This window comes from Phycodurus eques, chromosome 1 (genome assembly GCF_024500275.1).
Source record: "Phycodurus eques isolate BA_2022a chromosome 1, UOR_Pequ_1.1, whole genome shotgun sequence".
In the NCBI taxonomy this organism is placed as follows: Eukaryota; Metazoa; Chordata; class Actinopteri; order Syngnathiformes; family Syngnathidae; genus Phycodurus; species Phycodurus eques.
Window position 1 is genome coordinate 4,204,521 of NC_084525.1, and position 17,349 is coordinate 4,221,869.

At 40.9% G+C, this 17,349-nt stretch overlaps 1 protein-coding gene across 1 annotated transcript; it reads right to left on the minus strand.

Moving 5' to 3' along the window:
- Positions 1-392: 392 nt before the first annotated feature.
- LOC133417418 (solute carrier family 35 member E2A-like) lies at positions 393-13,395 on the minus strand. The gene is made up of 9 exons (XM_061705568.1): positions 13,150-13,395; positions 11,566-11,987; positions 9,455-9,590; positions 6,265-6,392; positions 5,845-5,965; positions 5,709-5,762; positions 5,560-5,632; positions 4,045-4,190; positions 393-3,241 (listed from the first exon to the last, which is right to left on the minus strand). Exons 2-9 carry the CDS (start codon positions 11,846-11,848, stop codon positions 3,010-3,012), a joined length of 1,173 nt encoding a protein of 390 aa, XP_061561552.1. The 5' UTR covers positions 11,849-11,987; positions 13,150-13,395; the 3' UTR covers positions 393-3,009.
- Between the last annotated feature and the right edge of the window lie 3,954 nt (positions 13,396-17,349).

Here is a 17,349-nt window from a genome sequence, read left to right on the forward strand (position 1 = left end):
TTGTTGCAGAGTTCACATTATGTTGCTTATTAGTTTTAAATTGTGTTTGTCTTGACATGCATATATGCGCTGACCATTTGTGTACGTATTGTAAACCACTAAAATAGGACTTCTGGGGTTGCCGTGGCAATAACAGAAACACAATTACCTGTATTACTTGTCTGGTGGACCATCCTAGAAAATCTAATACGTAAATGTTTAAGGTGAAATTATTACATATTTGTTCTTTGTCTAAATAAAATCGACACAAAACTTTAGAAAAGCAGGATTGAGGGTAAAATAAGTTCACAACTCTTGAGTGGGTTGAAAACCAGTTGTAATTAATTACAGTACTTATTACTTTTTCTAATCAATGTATTTAAAACAAAAAAAAAAACAGTTCAACAGCCTACTTGAAATATTAATGTTAAACTAAAATCATATCTGTATCTTACACACCTAATTGAACCAACAAGAATAAAAGACATGCGTTCCATTCCATAGTTCCTCATCCCCAAACTATCTGCCAAGGGGGGGGGGTCGCCCTAAATTAATTTCTTTATTTTAATATTTTGATGGATAAAACATAATTCTGGATTTGGACTGATTAACATTAACATTATCATAATCATCCATCGGTTTTCTTTACCGCTTCTGGAGCCTATGCCAGTTATCTTCGGGCAGGAGGCGGGTACACCCTGCACTGGTCGCCAGCCAATCGCAGGGCACATAGAAACCAACAACCATTCGCGCTCACATTCACACCTATGGGCAATTTAGAGTCTTCAATCAACCTACCACGCATGTTTTGGGGATGTGGGAGGAAACCGGAGTGCCCAGAGAAAAATCCCTCAGGCACGGGGAGAACATGCAAACTCCACACAGGCGGGGCTGGGATTTGAACCCCCGGTCCTCAGAACTGTGAAGCAGATGTGCTAACCAGTCATCCACCGTGCCGGCCATTTTCTTATTTTGGTTATGAAAACGGTATTTGGGATTCACGTGTTGATGTTTTGGTGCGCTTTAGAGGATTTCTAGAATTCAAATTGGGCCTTGGCGCACTGAGTTTGGGAATGACTCCGCCTCCTCTCTGTCCTCATCCTTCAACCTCTGATTTGCACACACCCAAATATTTCATTTAAAAACACACAACACATTTCCAAGCACCAAAGATGAAAATGATTACAGGAATATTGGGTGGCACGTTTGAACGATATCAGGATTCAAACAAAATAAACCACAAACACTGACTGTTTTCTTACAACAAATAAACTAAACAAATGCAGCTGCGAAAGCATTAAAAATAAAAACTTCCCTTTCAGAGATGCAAATTAACTTTGTTGGCAGCACCCTTCTAAAGAATAAGGAAAGCCGGTTTCGAGAGTCGAGCTGGGTATTATTAAAATGTTTTAGACAGAGGCCAAGGTGCTGAAATAATGATAATTTAAAAAAAAAAAAGTAAGCAAATGTACATGTATGTTCTTTCCTACATGATGGCTCTCGACTTGTGCTGCATTGAATCACTAAACTCATTTTACATTTACTCTCTACAGACCAAAGTATTGGCAAGTTCACTTTTTCTGTCTTGTGTGCTTTCAACTTAGTGGGAACAGTTTGAGGAAGGCCATTTTCTCTTCCAGTATGACCCAAGTGACGTCCATAAAGGCATGGTGGGGTGAATTTGGTGTGGAAGTACAGGTAGTAACTGTTGTCTCTGGATCCAGTTGACCCCTGCGAATAGCGAGTGGTCGACCGGGCCGGACCGCAAATAGCGAAAATTTGCGGATAATTGACGGCCATTATAATTACATAGGGAATTTAAAAAACAAATATTTTAAACCCCAAAGACTCTTCAATAAGCGGGGATAAACCGTCAAAAAGGATTTCAGGGTTGGTTTCCCAGCACCCAAAAAAAAAATGTTAATCATTTTTTTTTTTTTTTTAAATAGAAATTAAAAGAAAAACAAATCTGTGAATAGGGGAATCCACAGGAGCCGAACTGTGAGTATGTGGGGGTCCACTGTACATAATGTCTATGATATCTTAAAGGCAGTATTTTTGGGTATCCATCCAGCCATTTTCTATAATGTTTATCCTCACTGGGGTCGCGGGGTTAGGAAAGACGCAGGGTAGGTACTTGCCCAGCGAACAACTTTGGGATGAACTGCAGCGGAGATGGTCCAACATCAGTGAAACGTAATCTGGGAAAATGTTGTAAAAGATCTTGGACTGTCTGTTAGGATTTTTTGGTCCTTTCATCTGTGAGAAGTGTGGAGGCTGTTATAGCTGCTAATGAAGAACAATTGTATATGTTCTTCCATTCAGGACAACAGGTGTGACGCAACTTTAGCCAAAATGTTATTTTACTTTCAAAATGTGGTGCAGAAACACACTCTCCACATGCACACACTCGTCACACACACAAAGCCTTTGACCAAAGTTTGACGAACTTGGGAGGTTAAGCAAACCCATTGATCCATTCAACCTGCACAAGAAGCTGAAGCTTCAATTCCAGCATGCGCTGGGAATGAGTCTAATCACAACTGAGGATGAGCATTCCTGGAATGCAGTAATTTTATTATTTTATATTATTTTTAAGACTCATCTTAAAATGTGTCAAGTGGTCTAAATTGACACTTTGGCAGGCATTTCCACAGTGTAGCCAAGTCTACGTGCCCCAAGTCAAAGCCGTGGCGTACATTCAGCAGCCGCTGTGCCACAGACGAGATTCACTGGCCCAGCCTGGAATCGAGATGTAAAGCAAAATGCTTACAGAAGGTCACTGCCTCCAAAAATGCTGAAGGACACCCTGAGCTTCTCATTTTGTCAAATCAAAACAATGAGGCTTGACTGTTGCCAACTGCCAATAAACATTCCGCAGGAGTCTTTCAACAAGAGTTACTTTCCAAATTGGATCATACCTGAAAATTATTACGCTGGTCCTCCATTCCTGGAATGTGCGCACAGCGACAAAAACATCCGGCCATTGGTTTGAAGCCATGATTCCGAGAGTTTTGAAATGTGGAGTCTTTAGTGAGACGTTGGGCCTTGTTGGGCGTCCTGGTCCTGTGGGAGTAGTTTGTAGTTTTGCTGTGCGGCCATGGCCTGCAAGCGCTGCCGCTGGGCCTGCCTGGCCTTGTTGTACAAGAAAACCCCCACGAACACGAGGAAGGTGCCGGTGGCGCTGAGCACGGTGAGCTGATTGCTGAACACGATGACGCTCAGCCACACGGATAGGGCGTGCTTGACGGTGCTTGCGACGCTGAAGAAGAGGTGAGGGTTAACGGTGTGGTCAGTGGCATGATCCTGAGGTACTACAACTGGAAATTTGACTGCTAAATTTGCACAAAACCACCACAAGAGCTGAATTTAGTCAGCATCAAAGTTTCTAAGGAGTGACTCTGTGAGTCCAAAAATCACAGTGAAGTAAAACAGTGTGAGAGCTGGCTCCAAGTTTGATGAAATGAATTTGAATAAATTATTGGGTCGCTCTGAAGATGGGAAAATGGTCGAATGTGCTGGGGAAAAAATACAATTACACACATTTCAAATAGCACTACTTTTCTTCTAAATTAAATGTTGACATTACAGAATGCCTGAAAGATTTTATACTGTAATGGCTGAGAGATTATAAACTGTGAATTTAATGGAAGTCAATTTGGTATGGTATTTGGAACGACATGCAGTCAAATCAGTTTTGTTGCCATGTTTGACATATCCAAGATTCTAATCATCACCAAAGCCTTATCACGCTTACTATTTATTATATGGAAAATAAACAAATAGTTTTTTTAAAATAAAAAATAAAAAGTGTTTTAAGGATTAAAATAGCAAAAAAGAAATAACGCTGGTAGTTTTGAGCAAGTCTGTAGTGATTTATGGGGAAAGAAAGCAGAAAAAATATCGAAGTATGATAATTTTATAGGTGTTTGTATATGCGTGTATGTTTTTCACCCCCACAAAGGGGTCGAAAAGGTACGGCAATACATTTGAGAAGGGCGCCATGGTTAAACTAGACAACCCCAGTGTGTAAAGTGTTTAAAACGAATGGGAAAGTACTCTAACCTGAAAGTAACTGGAGAAATGCGTCCCATAAGAGCGTAGGCAGTGACACTCTGCAGGTGAAACAGGCCGCCATTGAAAAGCAGCAACAAGACGATGTCCCGGTTGAAGGTGAAGGTCTGTCCGCTCTTCTCAGTTGCTGGAGTTTCCTAGAAAAATGAGACACGCATCAGACAAAATTTCTACCAGGAAAAATCCTTGAGGGTCAAAAATCAAGAAATATATGTCATCCTCATATATTTCTTGATTTTTGACCCTCAAGGATTTTTTGAGTCACCATTGTTCATTTTAATTATTTGAAATGAAGTTTTGTTGCAAATGTTATACGGAAATGAGGAATTTCAGTATTGAGCGACGATCATAGAGTGCAGTTAAGGCCCAACTAGTTTGCTGCCTTAATGGGTTGTCAAACAAAAGTTGCACAAACATTTTGGGCGTTGCTTATAAATATTGAAATCCCGTACGTCCCAACAACAAAGGCTGGGGGAAAACTTTGCACACATGAACAATGAAAGGCTTATGCCATGTCAAACTCAGGCCCAGGGGCCAAATTTGGCCCACGATGTAATTATATTTGGCCCGCAAGACCCTATTAAATGTGTATTAGAGCTGGGCCGCCAGTATATAGCACATGCGCGCTACCAATATTACAAATCCCAGAATGCTTTGCTAGTTTGTTGGCCCATCAGTCTAGACCGCGAGCGCACTTCCCTTTCCGTTGCAGTCGTTAGCAACTGTGCTACCAGTCTCCTCGACACTTCTCCTTCCCAAAAATGGGCAAACGAAAGATGGAAAACAGTTAACTTCCAAGACAGGTGGGAGGCCGATTATCTGTTCACTAAAGTAAAAGACAGACCCGTTTGTCATGTGCGGAGCGCCGTGGCCGTAACAAAGAATATAACATAATTGAATGAATTTTTCTTTTAATGTCCTTGATCAACTCCTACGCAGGGACTGTTAATAGTTTGATGCTTTGATTTTTATTGAAGGACATTCTTATTTTTTGGGGTTATTTTGTTGTTGGCCTTTGAAAAAAAGATTTACATCAAAAAGAAATGTAGTTGGAGATAGATAAGTTGAAGGTAGCGAGACAGAAGAATTCATTTTATCGATTTAAATACATAACAACAAACAAATACCACTGATGTCTTTTATCGCAAATGGGATTTCTCGTGTTTATAATATTAAAGTTTGTTCATTCCAGATTCAGTGTTTAAGCAAAATTTAAGTTTGTTGTCAATGATAAACTTGAACGCTACATTTCTGCAGAAAAGGGAAACATGCACATCGTAGTGATTTTTCATGAAATATTGAGTTTGGCTCGCGACGTTGTCCCAATTTTTTATTTTGCCCCACCGTGAATTTAAGTTTGACCGTGAATTTAAGTTTAAGTTCGAGACAAATGGTCTCAGTGGTTGCATACATTTGTTCAGCACTGTATACAAGAGTGTGACTACACTTACTATTTAGTACCTTTATATCATATCAGTTTAAGACAGAATTCACGAGTTGTCCTACCAAGAGGAAAATCCAGGTTGGGATGAGCATAATGATTGCTGCTGCACTGGTGTAAAACTGCAATTCTGGAGGGCTGGAACAAAACAGAAATAATATTGAAAATGTATTATTTCACTTCTACTGTTACTTTTCCTACGTATCTTTTTTACCTGAATTTGTAAGTGTCACCACTCAATAGTTTCTTGGAGAAGACATTCTGTAAACTGAGACGGGAGGGAACGGGTTAAGTGAAGCGTGCCACTGTGGCGCTGCTGAGGCATGGTTGGATGGCGGCAGTTACCATACCAGTCCATGATGTTGGTGGAGAGCGCGGCGGAGAAGCCCAGCAAGTTGAAGCTGAGCTCTGTGGCCGTGCAGAGCGCCAGGCCCGCCATGACGGGGAAGAGGGAGAGGTTCACCCACAAGCCTGCATTAAAATCACACGGTAATCGTTCTTAGTCAGGATACATTTAGCGTGATCTGGGTCCACTTAAGACCACAACAATTCCTCCTTATTGAATACAAAACCCACACACGCACATGGGAGAGCATGCAAACTCGACATAGGAAGGCCAAAGCTGAAAATTTAATCTCAGAACTGTGAGCTGCTAAGTCACCGTGCTGCCCATGACAGAACATATAAAAGTAGTTGATCACAGTTTGGGAGCAGACAATTCCAAGTGGCAAACGTAACTATATGTGAATGTCAATGTATTCCTCGTGTACCTGTGTACTCTCCAAGAATCAGCCGGGACATGATGACAGTAAAAATGGGTGCAGAGCTCTTCACAGTCTCTGCAAAAGACACCGCCACGTTCTTCAGGCTCACCAAGCCCAAGACCACCGTGGTGAACCTGGAAAACAAGCACAGAGATTCTAAGTACTCCGCTGAACGACTAACTTGTGAGGTTTGTTGTACAATATTACTTCCACCAATCGGAACTACTTCTACCTAAAATAGGCCTCGGCTAACTTCAGCTGTGGAGAAAATCGGACCACTAGCGAATATTACTTCAGAGCATAGAATGATTCACTCTAAATTGAAACCGAGACCTTGGAATTTGAGTCCTCTTTCGTGTACTACGCTACAGAATGGGAGGAAAACAAAAGTGTCTGCTATGTGAATCTTCCAGTTACACACCCGCAGTGGAAAGGCTAATTCTATCAGGGGGCAGTGGCATTGTGGAACAGAGGATAGAGGGCTCCATTTGAGGCGAGCCATTTATTTGTTCAAGTGGACAGCGCACCAGGTGACTAATTGTGGCACAGGCCCCTATTTGGAGATATACCGTACGGTTTTCCATCAGTGTGAACGTGAGTAGTTGTAACAACCACACACACACACACCGTAATTTCTCATGTATAATGCGCACCCATGTATAATTCGCACCCCCAAAGTTGACCTCAAAATTCTGGAAAATCTTTGTACCCATGTATAATGCATTTTTACAATGCATGATTTTGCTTCAACTCATATGATCAAAACGAACTATTATCTGTATTTTGTTAGTTGTTTCAACGATTTTTTTCTGAAGTTAAGCACTTTATTTGAACACATAATACTTTCTTTAGATTTACTTGGTCACAGCCCTACTTTTATATCAAATGAGAAAACACACAGTTGTGCTCATGTTTGTTTACCCAGACAGAATTTGTAAGAGGGATACAATTTTCAAAAGAAAACATGAGGGACCAAGCGAAACATTACATTTTATTTTAATGGGATTCAAATTAAACTGTCAAGCATTTCAGAAAAGCATTATCATTACACTAAAGATAACCATAAAGAAATTAATGATGGATGTTGCTCAGTCATCAGTCATATTTAAAAACAAAACAAAACAGTATTTCACCAATTCTGCCAGGGTATGTAAACTTAGGAGCACAACTGTACATATATGCAGTCATACGTACGCACCTCTGTCATATTGGAATGAAAGTGTAGGTTACACCTTTTTCATAACCTCTAGGTGGGGGTGGCATATTTGAACGAACATGTACACCTTTCTCATAATCTCTAGGGGGCGGTGGCATATTGGAATGAAAGTGTACAGCTTTTTCATAACCTCTAGATGGCGGCATACATTTATAAAAAGTGAAAGTTTTTTTCATTTTCCTATATACTTATGTATAATGTGCACTACTGATTTGACAATTTCTTGGGGGGGGGGGGGGGGATGTGCATTATACACGAGAAATTACATTATATTCAGACACCTTAATCAATTGTTACAATTAAAAACGGTGCACTCTTACAAGAATAAGCTCATGAGTAGAATAGTGGAAAGTAAATAAAGTCTACCTTCGGGCGTGATTGTTGTCCCGTATGCTCATATTCCGCAACAAGAATCATTAGGCTGGAGAGGTACTTACTGTACTTTTGTAGAGGTAGCATATGCATTTGTACGTTAAGAACTTTAGCTAAGTCACAGGCTAGATGGGGCTTTCTTTTGTTAACTGTCATCAAAAATTCAGTGATTCCCAACCAGGGTGCCATGGCACACTAGTGTGCTTTGTGAGATCATCAGTCGTGAAATTAATAAGTGAAATAATCCAATTTCACTAAATTTGTCTCTTAATTGACATATAGTCAGATGCAGAACAACTGAATGGTCTTCCTTTACGTGGCATCCACCTGTTGCCATAAGTCCATCCATCCATCCATCCATTTTCTACCGCTTATCCAAGGTCGGGTTGCAGGGGGCAGTAGCTTTAGAAGGTACGCCCAGACTTCCCTCTCCCCAGCCACTTCATCCAGCTCCAGATCACGAGGCGTTCCCAGGCCAGCCGAAAGACAGTCTCTCCAGCGTGTCCCGGGTCGCCCCCGGGGTCGCCTCCCAGTGGGACGTGCCTGGAACACCTCACCAGGGAGGTGTCCGGGAGTCATCCGACTCAGATGCCCCAGCCACCTCATCTGGTGGCTGGGGCATCTGTATTGCATCTCTGCTTTTTACAGATGATGTGGTTCTGTTGGCTCCATCAAGCCGCGATCTCCAACTTGCACTGGAGCGGTTCGCAGCAGAGTGTGACGCGGCTGGGATAAGAATCAGCACCTCCAAATCTGAGACCACGGTCCTCAGTTGGAAAAGGGTGGCGTGCCCTCTCCAGGTCGGGGATGAGATCCTGCCCCAAGTGGAGGAGTTCAAGTATCTTGGGGTCTTATTCACAAGTGAGGGAAGAATGGAACGGGAGATCGACAGGCTGATCGGTGCAGCGTCTGCAGTGATGCGGACTTTGTATCGGTCCGTTTCTGCTTTTTTTCCCCATAAATCATTTAAACAACTACAGACTTGCTCAAAACTACCAGCGTTATTTATTTTTTACTATTTTAATCCTTAAAACACTATTTTTATTATTTGAATTATTGAGTTTTCAATACAAAAAAAAAACAACAAAGTTGTTCATTTTCCATATAATAAATAGAAGCGTGATAAGGCTTAAGTGATGATGAGAATCTTGGATATGTCAAAGATGGCAACAAAACTGATTTGACTGAATTGGTATTTTTATGTAGTTCCAAATACCACACCATACCAAATTGACTGCCATTAAATTCACAGTTTTTAAACTCTCACCCATTACAGTATAAAATCTTTCAGGCATTCTGTAATGTCAACATTTAATTTAGAAGAAAAGTAGTGATATTTGAAATGTGTGCAATTTTTTTTCAGCACAAATTGAGAGGAGATCATAATTCCTTTTAGTATTCATACTTTTTGTGACATTTTTGTTTGGTGGTGTGTGGTGAAAATGTTCTCATGTTGTTTCAAAGAAGGTCGGGAAACTGCACAAGGCTGTTCACCTTTTACTTGCCGGAATACAATTAGGAAAACCATGATTTCTCTTGACCGTTTGAAAAATATTGAAGCTTTTGAGGAGGTCTGCGTAATATGCGTAATATGTTTTGGGAAGTCACCTCATCAGTCCAACAAAGAGCATGATCATGATGAAGTTGGGGGGGTAATCGTTCCTGGACTTGTGCTGGTAAAGGCAGCAGGGGACAAACATTTTGAGGAAGCCAATGATGGTGGTGGAAAGCATCTGAATCGCACCTGGCCAAAGAAAGGAAGGAACCATGAGGAAGGAATCATTGAAAATTTTTGGGGAATTATCCTCAAACAGCATTTTTGGAACCTCTATTGTTGAACAGGTCTGAAAACATCCATCATCATGCGGGACTTCAGCATATTTCGCGCCTAGCACATCGCTTTTTCTTTTGATTTTTTTGTTAGTTACAACCACTTAAATGTATGTGTGATGGCAAATTGGAAAAGACGACCACAGAACCGGAAATAAGACCCTTTGGGTATGCCGCAGTGGGATTTGCTGTTTTTGTGCTCAGCCGACGCCACCTTGTGGCATCTTGGTGCCAAGAACTACAACCCCAATTCCAATGAAGTTGGGACGTTGTCTTAAACATAAATAAAAACAGAATACAATGATTTGTAAATCATGTTCAACCTATATGTAATTCAATACACTACAAAGACTAAGACATATTTAATGCTCAAACTGATAAACTTGATTGTTTTTGACAAATAATCATTAACTTAGAATTTTATGGCTCCAACACATTCCCAAAAAGCTGGGACAGGTGGCAAAAAAGACTGAGAAAGTTGAGGAATGCTCATCAAACACCTTTTTGGAACATCCCACAGGTGAACAGGCTCATTGGGAACAGGTGGGTCCCATGATTGGGTAGAAAAGGAGCTTCCCTGAAGAGAATCTGGAGAAATCACTGCATGTAAGCGGCAAGGCCGGAAACCAACATTGAATGCTCGTGACCTTCGACCCCTCAGGCGTCACTGCATCACAAACCGACATCAATGTGTAAAGGATATCACCTCATGGGCTCAGGAACACTTCAGAAAACCGAAGTCAGTAAATACAGTTTGGCGCTACATCCGTCAGTGCAACTTGAAAATCTAGTATGCAAAGCAAAAGCTATTTATCAACAACACCCAGAAACACCGCCGGCTTCTCTGGGCCTGAGGTCATCTAAAATGGACTGATGCAAAGTGGAAAATTCCACATTTCAAATTTTTGGGGGAAATTGTGGACGTCCTGTCCTCCGGGCCAAAGAGGAAAAGAACCATCCGCACTGTTATGGACGCAAAGTTCAAAAGCCAGCATCTGTGATGGTATGGGGCACTGTTAGTGCCAATGGCATGGGTAACTTACACATCTGTGAAGGCACCATTAATCCTGAAAGGTACATACAGGTTTTAGAGAAACATATGCTGCCATCCAAGCAACGTCTTTTTCATGGACGCCCCTGCTTATTTCAGCAAGACAATGCCAAACCACATTCTGCATGTGCTACAACAGCGTGGCTTTGTAGTAAAAGAGTGCGGGTACTAGTCTGGCCTGCCTGCAGTCCAGACCTGTCTCCCATTGAAAATGTGCAGCGCATTATGAAGCGTAAAATACGACAACGGAGACCCCGGACTGTTGAACAGCTGAAGCTGTACATCGAGCAAGAATGGGAAAGAATTCCACCTACAAAGCTTCAACAATTACTGACCCCAGTTCCAAAACATTTATTGAATGCTGTTAAAAGAAAAAGTGATGTAACACATTGGTAAACATGATCCTGTCCCAGGTTTTTTGTGCTGCAGCCAGAATATTCTAAGTTAAGGATTATTTGCTAAAAACAATAAAGATTATCAGTTTGTACATTAAATATCTTGTCTTTGTAGTGTGTTCAGTGAAATATAGGTCGAACATGATTTGCAAATCATTGTATTCTGTTTTTATTTGTTTAACACAACGTCCCAACTTCATTGGAATTGGGGTTGTATGTTAAAGTGAGGTGAGGCGTGACATTTAGACCAAAGTAGTGCTTTGCCAACATCTCTATAAGCAATTATAAATCGTCTTTGGGCGTGGGGTCAATTAGAGTTTGTTATTCGCGGCAGGGCTCAGTCCCTTGGAGAAGCACTGCATAAACAAAAGGTTGAAATCGTGGTTTCCTCAAACAGATTGCGCTCGACCTTAGAGGTTCCAGTGTATGTCATCCGCCCTTACCCAGCATGCTCGGCTGCCCCTCCAGCAGTGACAGGATGTATTTGTTGAGAAAGAGGGTGCAGAAGCTGAAGAAGTACCAGAGAGCCAGGTAGGTGAGGGAGCGGCGGTTCAAGACCCCCGAGCCGCCCTTGATCACGGTGGTCTCTGTGACGGTGATCTTCAGCACCTGGTCACTGGGTAGGCTCTCGCTGCGGGCCAACACCACTCGCTCTTGACCGATGCGAAGCGGGAGCAGAAAGCGCCACAGCGAATGCCTGCCGCTTTTCTGCCGAGTGCCCGGCATCGCCCCTGTTGCCCGGGACCCTATGGGAGTTGAAAGGGTGAAAGAGCGGCTGTATGACTATGGCATCTTCTGGTCAGTCATGTGATGTTCTTTGCTTGATCTTGACGTGAAGACATTGTAGTATTGATGCCTGCAGCGCCTGCAACACACAACAGAGAATACAGTGAGTGAACAAACCCTCGCTATATTGCAGATTTTTAAGTGATTATTCAATAGGAGTGCTTAGCATATACAGGAAAGTCTGCATTCAATAGTTGGGTGCCTTCAGTGTAATACCAAGTTGTGCCACAACACGCCAGACAGCCCTGAGAACTATGGAAGAGATGCGGGCATGCGGCATATTAACGGCAAGAAGTGGATAGCCCTTCAGGGTAATAATCCATATTTTGCCGTTTAAATATTTATCGTTCCCAACGAACAGAGAAAAATACATGCCCCTGAGTTTGTTGTATGCTCTGTTTGTATGTGTTGCTGCACAGTGTGTGCTAAATTAACAGTTGTTTGAAGGTTTATAATTACCTTAACGTCTATGCTAATTTCCATTAGCTTGTCGAGGGTGTTTCAGTATGTTAGCATTAAGATAGCAGATTTTTGTTAAATGAAATTACATAGTTTGATGGAACATGTTGGTGTTTAATTCTCGTGTGTTTTCTTTTTGTGTGTGTCTAAGTTACATGAAACTTCAACCGGGAGCGACAAATAAGCAGCACGAATCAGCGCGGCGATGATTCTTATTTGGAGAACTGCTTTAGCGAGCAAGCCAGTCTTCTTTTGATTTCCTCAAAGTGATACTATATAATTGTCTCTCATTTCTTTACCGCGAGAGTGAGAACGGAATTCTGTAAAAGATTGTCTTAATAGGTTTCTATATGTTTTTTTATAGGGTTAAACGTGTGTGTGTGTGAGAGAGAGAGAGAGGGGGTAAAACTATGAGAAATATTTTTATATTGACTCTATAGCATATTCTTTCGCGGGTGGGTGTTGAACCTATGCACCGCGATAAACGGGGGCGGGGGTGACACCGTAAACGGAATATCCCGCATCTTTTTTTGTTGTGACAACGACAGCAATATTGCATCACTAGATATACCAAATAAGTACATTTTACGGATATAAAAGGATTGCGCAGCATCGGTTTACTGTCCATCGACCCTGCTCATTCATTGCAACATGATAGATGCTGCAGTCTTGTAAACATTGAGTACGAGCCAATTCAGTTCAGAGTGCATTGCAGAAAACCAAATCTTATTAGCAAAAAAAATGCATGTTGTGAAACAAAACGGGAACGAACAGAAGCTTACACGAAGACGAACCGCTCCGTGGCAGCGTTCACCCAACGACCCAGCAACACAACAGACAGGACAACACTAGCAGGAAGTTGAGCGTTGACGTTAGCTAGCGGCTGCTCGCGGCAACTGGGTGCGAAAGGCCAGCAGAGCTTTTAAATCAGCGCCCAAGGCGTGGCAGGCAAGCGTGCGATGCAGCACATAATGCAGACAAACATTTTCTAATCTGCCAGAGGGGACTCTTATCGGCGCGTTTGACTTTTGGACGTGGCGGCTAGAACGTCAAGTATGTTACTTTAGGGCATCAGCAGCATGCCTTCGAAGTAAAATGTGTCCGTCGAACCTTTTAGCTAATCGTTTTGAGTTTCAAAATGATGAGGAATAAATGTTACTAGTAGGTAAGTGGTCTGCATTTCATTGATATATGTCTTTTATTGTCTTTTGACGGACAAGGCTCGCCATATATATGTTTTTATTTTCTTAATACATGCGTTTATTACACACGTAAACTTGACAAATCAGGCTCGGTTTCAGCTCACGATGCGTTCACAGCCTGCCGTACTTTTCAAATCTCCAACATCATTCGAAAGGTCACACAAAGTTGATGCAGCGCTCTCTCTCTCTCTTTATGTCAACGCTGCAAATTGTGAGATGCCTAACTGATTTTCATTGTTTCTGTGATGGTGACAATAAAGTCTAAATTATCTTGGTTTAAAAAAAAAAAGTACAAAACTGTTTATCTGGAAGCGTTTTACAAGCGTGAGATCTGTGAATACATCAGCATAAGAATTGTTTTCGTTTTCATTTTCGCTTGCTAGACAAGGCACCACTCGCTTTTTGTCATTGCACTTGACAACTCCTCACCTTCATCCAGATCTAATAATGGAAACGTAATGCATTTGCATGAATGATGAAACCGCGTACATGCCATCATCAACAGCTGAAATATTTTCTTCTTAGGACAGTGCAACATTAATAATTTTTCTTTTCAGGCTGTGTAAAGTTGTGTTTTCTAGTCACAATGTCTGCTAGCCAGAAGTTGAGTTGCACTGTGTTTGTTTATGGATTAAGCGTGATGAGAGCGCATGGCAGTAACATTTTACAACCCTTACCAAATATGTTCCGTGAGGGAATCCGAATACCATTTTTAAGGCTAGCTTTGAAATATTATGAAGTTTATTTTCAGAAGCTTATGTTGTAACAAAATGATGAATATGTCAGACCCCTATGGAGATCAGGCATTTTTGATCCCTGTAATTACAAGGGACAGAAAGTTGGTCAAAGAAATATGGCGCACACACACAAAAAAAAGTAGAACTACAAACTTAGTGAGGATAAAATGTGAATCTATCAAACCATTGTCTTCAGTTAAAAAAAAAGGGTGGTGGTATTGCTGTTATTCTTAATTCATTATTTCAGTGTAAAGAAATTATACTGGGTGATTTTGAATATCTCTGTTTTTTTTTTTTTAGTTAAAGGTGACCCAAAGGTTATTGGTTTAATAATTTATAGGCCTCCAAGATACAATAGAAAATGTATGGGGGACTTTTCGGAACTGCTGTCAGTTATTTGTACTGACTATTTTGTCATAACGTGAGTCTTTAACATTCATGTTGACAATGACATAAGACAAGGTACATAAATGAGAGTACCGGCACTAGGTTTATGGAGACCATTGCTGCGCCACAAATTGGGAATGCTGAGACAGTTGAAGAACTTTTGGATAATTTCACTTGTAAAATCTCAAATGTCACGAATGCTGTCGCTCCTATTAAAACTAAGACAACCTTGAGGCGACCAAGAACACCGTGGAGGAGCACAATGACGGTAAACACCTCTAAATCAAAGGGTAGGAAAGCAGAACGTAAGTGGAGAAAAACTAAACTCCAAATTGACTATGACCTCTACAGACCAAGTCTTTGTAATTTTAACCAAGACTTAGTCAGGGCAACACTTTTCTGCAATCATCAGTAAGAACTTCAACAATATTGGCACTCTGTTTACTGTGGTTGACAAGCTCAAATCTCTCTTTCATAGCCAAGATTGTTGAGAAAGTTATTTTTAATCAACTCAGCCATTTGTTGAACTTAAATGGACTTTTTGACAAATTTCAATCAGGGTTCCGAACCCATCACAGTACAGAATCTGCTCTTATTAAAGTGCTAAATGATATAAGGTTGAATACTGACTCGGGAAAGGTGTCATTTCTGGTCTTGTTGGACCTCAGTGTGGCTTTTGATACCGTAGATCATAATATACTGCTGAACAGGTTGGGAACGTGGGTAGGACTAAATGGAACAGTCCATAAATGGTTCAGGTCCTACCTGGAGGAAAGGAGTTATTTTGTAACCATTGGAAGTGTTCAATCTCATCGAATGGCAATGACCTGTGGGGTCCCTCAAGGGTCAGTTCTTGGACCCATCCTGTTCAGCCTGTATATGCTACCCTTGGGTCGAAGTCTTCAGAACTTGAATTTTGACCATCATAGCTATCCAGATGACACACAGTTATATCTAGCAGTGTCTCCAGATGACGACAGTTCAATTGTATCACTGTCTGAAACAGATAAATGTGTAAATATGTATGAGCCAAAATCTTCTTCAATTAAACCACAACAAAACTGAGATCATTGTTTTTGTCAATAAAGAAAAGAGGATTGCTGTTAGTAAATACCTGGAGTCACTCTCTTTAAAAACCAAAGACCAAGTCCGAAACCTTGGTGTTCTGATAGATTCTGACCTGATTTTCAACAGTCATATCAAATCAATTACTAAAACTGCCTTCTACCATCTGAAGAACATATCCAGAGTGAAGGCTTGCATGTGTCAAGCAGACCAGGAGAAGCTCATCCTTGCTTTTATCTCAAGTAGACTTGACTATTGCTTTTTTTTTTTTTTTTGTCCTGTTCGGCTGTTAAGTCAAGCAGAAAGAGAAACAAAGACAAAAGTCAAAGCACTAATTGTAAACAGGATGAGAGAAGTAAATCATTACATTATCTACAACAATGAAACGTTAAATATGAGTGTTTCATGGGGCTGTGCTGCTACACCCTGTGAGGGAAGGACGGGAAGAAGCATGCAGGACAAGGGTCGTGAACCCGGCTGTAAAACTGAAGTGTGGTGGCGTTATGTAAATTCTAAAGGTCTACAGTACAAGAGTATAAGTGAGGGGATACACAAGCGATTTGCATATTCATGAGTTATCTGACTCAGGTCAAATAGTTGAGCACAGAAGCAAAGCAAACATGGCGAAGCAGCATTTAACTATTGTGGTGCACACAAATGGAATAAGTTGCCAACAGAAGTGACGTCAGCCCCAAGTGTGCATGTTTTGAAGTCCAGGTTAAAACCTCTCCTTTTTTCCCCATGCTTTTTAGAACATTTCCACTTTTAAATATTTCTTGCACTGCACGGTGTTTTAATTGTATTTGTATATTATTTTTTTCTCTTTGTTTTAAATGTTTATAAGCTGTTTTTTTCTGTTTGTAAACGTTTTAATCATGTAACGCACATTGAGTTACCTTGTGTATGAAATGTGCTATATAAATAAATCTGCTTTGCTTTGCTATAAAGGACAGTGCCGTGAAAAAGTATTGCCCCCCCCCCCCCCCCCCCCATCTCATATTCTTATTATTTTGCATAGGTTCCCCATTTAATTGTTGAAGATCACCAAACAAATGTAAATATAAGACAAATAGAATCCAAGTGAACTTAAAATGCACTTTTTACATGATTTCATTTAAGGAAAAAAAAAATAATTCAGTTACCGGGCCGTGTGTGAAAAAGTAATTATCCCCTTGTTAAATCATGAATTAATTGTGACTAATCACCTTTGGTTAATTTTCACTCATAACACCCAAGACTGGTTACCTGCAAACCTATTCAATCAAGAAACCAATTAAACAGAATCCATCCCGACAAAAGATCTACAAAAGCTGCAACAAAATGACACGATCCCCAAAAATTCCAGTCGAGAAATAAAGTAAGTGACAGACAGTATATTAGTCTGGAAAGGATTCCAAAAGCAGTTTCTAAACCTTTAGTATCCAGCGAACCATAGAGAGAGAGCAATTATCCTCACATGGAGAAAACATGGAACAGTGGTGAAGCTTCCCAGTAGTGGCCGGCGTATTAAGATGAACCCAAAGAGACAAAACAATTACTCACCCAGGAGGCCACAAAGGAACTCAGGACAACTTCTAAAGAACTGCAGGCC

Bases quoted from the DNA above. Each gene is read 5' to 3' on its own strand.
- LOC133417418 (XM_061705568.1), bottom strand. From the start codon at position 11,848: ATGCCGGGCACTCGGCAGAAAAGCGGCAGGCATTCGCTGTGGCGCTTT. The intron at 9,591-11,565 runs GTAAGGGCGGAT...TTCTTTGGCCAG, and splicing joins GGGGCAGCCGAGCATGCTGG to GTGCGATTCAGATGCTTTCC. The intron at 5,966-6,264 runs GTACACGAGGAA...ATTTTAATGCAG, and splicing joins GATTCTTGGAGAGTACACAG to GCTTGTGGGTGAACCTCTCC.